General features: G+C 42.1%; 1 protein-coding gene across 1 annotated transcript in view; it reads left to right on the plus strand.

Annotated features, from left to right (window-relative positions):
* KIAA0319L (KIAA0319 like) overlaps nucleotides 1-5,789 on the plus strand; it is a 131,002-nt gene that overhangs the window by 105,867 nt on the left and 19,346 nt on the right. Inside the window, exons 10-12 of the mRNA XM_037728714.1 lie at nucleotides 1,847-2,075; nucleotides 3,670-3,793; nucleotides 4,476-4,609. Of these exons, the coding sequence (XP_037584642.1) occupies nucleotides 1,847-2,075; nucleotides 3,670-3,793; nucleotides 4,476-4,609 (487 nt within the window). The remainder of the gene's footprint in view (nucleotides 1-1,846; nucleotides 2,076-3,669; nucleotides 3,794-4,475; nucleotides 4,610-5,789) is intronic.

The raw sequence follows: 5,789 nt of genomic DNA on the forward strand, positions 1-5,789 counted from the left end.
AAAAAAAAAAAAAAAAAAAAGATTGTAATTCACTCACCTTTTCCTCTCTCCTACTTTTAGATGGCAGTAGCCTTTTTCCTCAGCCTTGTAGTCAGCTGCTGTTTGGTTTCAGGGTCCTTGCAGGCAAGCCAGGGACTGTTTGAGGTAAAAGAGTAAATGGGCAGCTGCCATTTTACCATGTGTCTATAATGTGCTTTTGTCCTGACATGGGAGGCAAATGACATATGTTAAAAACAAAAAATCAAAAACCCCAAACCTGTGAAAGCAACAGAGAAACTAGGAAAAGATGCAAAACTTCTGAAATTTTTCTTTTTCAGGTATCTGCTGATTGATACATGTATGTATGTCTCAAGTTTTTGTGCTTTTTTCCTAAAGGCTGTAATACCAAAAATTCCCTTTAGACCATAGGTAACAGGTGAGATTGCAGGATAAAACCCCACTGATGTCTGGCTCTGTCTGTGGCTGGTGGTGAGATTTAAACAAACTACATGTCTTTTCTATGCTTTTCCTCTTTCTGTCAGCAAAATGGAAAGATCCCAAACCTCCTTGCTTGCTTATGCTCACATTTTGAGGTGGCATGAGAAACTTTAGGCTGTTCAGCTGGAAGGCATCATTTAGGTAAAAGCCTGCTCTTATAAATGAATGTTTTTTTTTTTTTTTTTTTTCTTCTCGCAGATCTTGTGTCTCACTGGCACAAATTGTAGGACTGTTGCGTAGGAGAATTCATTTTCATCTCAAGCTCCTGCCTTACTGGAGCCAGCCCTCCTGGTTCGTCCCACAGGCTGTCTGCCTAGGATGTCCATCTTTGTGATAGGTGCACAGCTGGAACAGGATGATGGGAAAACAGCCTGCCATAGGCAGAGCTTGCACTATGTAGTGTAGGGAATAAGGACCAAGAATTACCTCTTCTTAAGATTTGGTTTCTGAGCTTTGGAATCAGAGAACAGGGCTTGCATCTTGGCTCACTATATACCCCTTGGGTGGGTTACTTAGCCTCTCTAAGCCTCTTATAAAAGTGGAATCAATGATGCCTACTCTATATATATGGTTGTTATGAGGGCCATATCAGACAGTGCTTATAAAGGTCTCAGGACACAGATGCATGCAGGCAGCAGCAGAACAAAATAGCACTGGAGACATATTGCCTGGATTCAGAACCTGACTTTACTGCTTTCAAGCTCTATGACCTTGGGCAAGTTATTTACCTCTCTCCCTTTCTTTTCTTTTCTTTTCTTTCCTCTCCTCTCCTTTCCTCATCTCTCTTTTCTTTTTTTTTTTGATGAAGCTTCACTCTGTCACCCAAGCTTGAGTGCAGTGTCACAATCTTGACTCATAGCAACCTCCACCTCCCGGATTCAAGTGATTCTCCTGCCTCAGCCTCCCAAGTAGCTTGGATTACAGGCCTGCACCACCACACTTGGCTAATTTTTGTATTTTTAGTAGAGATGGGGTTTTACCATGTTGGCCAGGCTGGTCTCAAACTCCCAACCTCAGGTGATCCACCCACCTCAGCCTCCCAAAGTGCTGGGATTACAAGCATTTGCCACCACATCTGGCCTCTCTGCCTTTTTCCTCATGTATATGAGGAGTAAAATGAAGATAATACTTTATAGGGTTGTTGTGAGGATTTAATGAGATATAAAGAACTTGGAACAGTGCCTAGCACATCATAAAACTTCAGTCGGTGTTAGCTTCTAGTAGTACTTTCTGCTTTTCCAATAGGAATGGGTAAGAATAGGTAACCCTGCAGCATTGGTATTTCTTAGCCTTAATTTTCAGTCCTCTAGTATTTATTCCTCTTTCCTTAAACCCATCCCTGATCACACTCCTGTCTCTGCCCTGATAGCTTGACTGTAGTAGACTCTGATGGAGCTACCAACTCTACTACTGCAAACCTGACAGTGAACAAAGCTGTGGATTACCCCCCTGTGGCCAACGCAGGCCCCAACCAAGTGATCACCCTGCCCCAAAACTCCATCACCCTCTTTGGGAACCAGAGCACTGATGATCATGGCATCACCAGCTATGAGTGGTCACTCAGCCCAAGCAGCAAAGGGAAAGTGGTGGAAATGCAGGTAGGAGGGAATGGTTCCTATTTTTTCTTGCCCAAGAGAAGTAGAGCTGCTGAACTGGGTCACTCATCCAAGGCTTATGTCTGCTCCCTTTTAATTACCAAAGTCATTTGTGTATAGAATATTTGCATTTTTAAAAACCTCCAAACAAACTGAGAAAGCTTTAGGGGCCTTTGATTAACATGGTAGCAAAAATCTTTATCTTGGCTGGGTGCAGTCACTCACCCCTATAATCCCAGCACTTTGGGAGGCTGAGGTGGGTGGATCACGAGGTCAGGAGTTTGAGACCAGCCTGGCCAACATGATGAAACCCCTCATCTCTACTAAAGATAAAAAATTAGCCAGGTGTCGTGGTGCGTGCCTGTAAGCCCAGCTACTTGGGAGGCTGAGGCAGGATAACCTCTTGAACCTGGGAGATGGGGGTTGCAGTGAGCTGAGATTGTGCTATTGCACCCTAGCCTGGGTGACAGGGCATGACTGTGTCTCAATATATATATATATTTATCTTAAATGTTTAGTATTAGAGGAAAAGCCTGGATGAGAAATGTTAGTTGTTCTGGATGACTCCAGAGAGTCAGACTATTCAGAAGCTACAAAGGTGCAAATCTTAGTGAGCTCTATAACAAGTTAGAATAGATTGTCTCACTAGATGGTGAGTATCTTCTCTCTAGAGATACTTAAGAAGAGAGACTAGATCTGTCACCAGGCAGGTAACATAAAGAAAGAACACTGGATGGTGACTGTGCTGAACTGGAGAGCTTAAGCCCTGACTAAAGGAGTCATCTACTCTTCAGCCCCAGCTGGTTGTTGCCACATGGAGGTATGGGCCCAACATTGCTTGATAGCCCAGCTTTTCAAGAGAAGACAGAAATTGTGACCTTTATGTGAAAATTTCCAATATGTAAGATACTATAGGCCAAACAAAATATTTGCAAGCTGGATTTAGCCCACGGGCTACTAGTTTTTGCCCACTGTTCTACAGGACGTTCCTGTATTGGAAGCTTGCCCAAAATTATTTATAATGTTCTGATACTCAATATTCTATATTTCTAGATTTAAGGCCTCTCTTAAAGCTTCCATTTTACCTGGCTTTTGTTTAAATATTGTGTTAGGTGGTTGCAGAACCTGTACAGACCTGAAGGAGACAGTGTGGTGTTATATAGCATCTTGAGCTGCTGCCATGTTTCACTGAGACAGCTTTGTTAGGAGCACTGTAGGAAAAGGATCTTTTTAAACAGTGTTTTTAAAACCGGGTCATTTGTTATATGTTCATGGTGTTCTTTCTGGTTTGGGTCATAGAGACTGGCTTTGGTAATCTCTGCACATTTCCCCATACCTCCCTCTCTTATGAGAGTTCTGACTTTATTTGAAACTGCTGCTGTGTTAGAGGGTTGTTTCCTTGAAGGGGGAAACCCTTAGCAAGGTGCCTCATGATATCTGACTCCACATTCACTCGTGTTGAACTGGGAAGTAATAGCCCAGTACCAACTTAGGTCTTAGGTTTAGGAAACTCAGTTGTCTTTACCAGAGTAGGAATTATTGTGTGATGTTGTGATTCTGGGAGTCCACTTTTCCTCTTCTTTATTTGTATTTCTAGGGTGTTAGAACACCAATATTACAGCTCTCTGCAATGCAAGAGGGAGACTACACTTACCAACTCACAGTGACTGACACAATAGGACAGCAGGCCACTGCTCAAGTGACTGTTATTGTGCAGCCTGGTAAGCTCTAGCCTTGTGGTTCAGGCTTTTCTACTGGTGGATCCACTTAATCTTGGAGAAAAGAGGGTTGGGTTCTGAGCTGTATGAGGGCAGAAGCAGAAGACACTAATCCATACAGCCTCTGGTGACTTCTGTTGTCTCTTACGCTTGTGCTTTTTTCATAGCTAGAGATGAAAGATACTTCCCAGCCTCAGCTTGTGCCCTTCCCTTGGCTACTTGTTGGTACCCCCAAAGAGACCTAGGAGATAGAGTTTATGCTATCACAAATCCTATGTATGGTACAAAAGTAATTGCTGTTTTTGCCATTCTTTTCAATGGCATTTACTTTTGCACCAACCCAATAACACATCTTATAAGGGCCTGTTTAAAACTTACTTCCTCAGAAAAGCCCTGTCTTATCACTCAGACCCTTTCATTTGAACTCCCATAGCATTAGAGTTCAAGTTTAGTGTGGCATTATAACTTCATTGTGTTCTACTATGTTTCTTTCAGAATTACTTATATGTTTCAGTCTTATGTTCCCTATTGTGTGCTCCCTGACGGTAACCAGATCTCCTGTAGTATCTGACAGTTCTGTGGCCTGAGAGGCAGAGTCCATGGGCTTCCAGAACATATGTCCCAATTGGTTCCTCTCCTTTCCCACCTGGAGGCTGCTTTTGACCTCTAACTCTCTGTCTTCCAGAAAATAACAAGCCTCCTCAGGCAGATGCAGGCCCAGATAAAGAGCTGACCCTTCCTGTGGATAGCACAACCCTGGACGGCAGCAAAAGCTCAGATGACCAGAAAATTATCTCATATCTCTGGGAAAAAACACAGTGAGTTTTGACACAAAATCCTTATTTTTGCAAAGCCTCTAGACTTGAAAGAGCAAGATTTTATTTGCTATTCAGAGTTGAGTTGCTCTTATTGGTTTATCCAGTGGGGTGACTGAGAAAGAAATGTTTGCAATTCCAAACTTCAACTGCAAGAAAATGATATTATAAATAATTTTTGTAAGAAAAGAAGAATGCTTGCCATCAGCTAGTCCCCAGGTAGTACTGTGTGATCCTGGTGCTTTTGCAGGTACAATCCATCTGCTGAAATGCAGAGTTTAATTACACTTGAGAGGTAGGATGGAAGGGGTAATGGAGCAGAAAAATACTGTTGTTCAAAATTAACCGAGTAAGGCTGGCATGGGGAATGGGGCAGAGCAGCTATTAAGAGAAATTGAAAATACATCTATAAAATGAAAGCATTACTCTGTTATTGTTTTCTTGAAGACACCGTTTACCAATTAAGTTAGCCAGAGGCCAAAGGCAGTAATCAGAATAATTCTAATTACATTGAAATTACCTAACCGAATCATTCTTAGTTCCTATAGTTTCTTTCAGCTCCTTTAAACCATAACTAATGCAACTGATATTATATGCAAGATCCCACAAGTAGCAAAAGAATTCTAAGAAGAGTTAAAAGTATTCTCCGTTTCCAAAGGTAGCAATAATAAGACAGCCTGGGTTTTTTGGTTTTGTTTGTTTGCTTGTTTGACAAAGGCATTGGAGATGGTAGGAAAAGAGCTTTAATTTGGCCATACAAATGACTTGCTTTTTAGATTGCTGAGTTGGATTCTAGAAATTATTTCCCTCAGCTCTCGTTTTTATCTTTTGTAGAACATAATATTCCCCAGCCCAGGGTGTTTTTAATTATAATTATTTATTGAAGACATGGCTGATAGATTTTGTAGCTGAGTTTTATTGGTGTTTACAGCAGAAATAATGCTTAGCATAGCTTCTTGAAGACTGTGCTTCAGGAGGAGCTATCAGAATCAGAGGCTGTAACTTTAGAAGGCAAAACAGGGCCGGGCGCGGTGGCTCAAGCCTGTAATCCCAGCACTTTGGGAGGCCGAGGCAGGTGGATCACAAGGTCAAGAGATCGAGACCATCCTGGTCAACATGGTGAAACCCCGTCTCTACTAAAACTACAAAAAAATTAGCTGGGCATGGTGGCGCATGTCTGTAGT

This window comes from Cebus imitator, unplaced genomic scaffold (genome assembly GCF_001604975.1).
Source record: "Cebus imitator isolate Cc_AM_T3 unplaced genomic scaffold, Cebus_imitator-1.0 Scaffold277, whole genome shotgun sequence".
Taxonomy (NCBI): Eukaryota; Metazoa; Chordata; class Mammalia; order Primates; family Cebidae; genus Cebus; species Cebus imitator.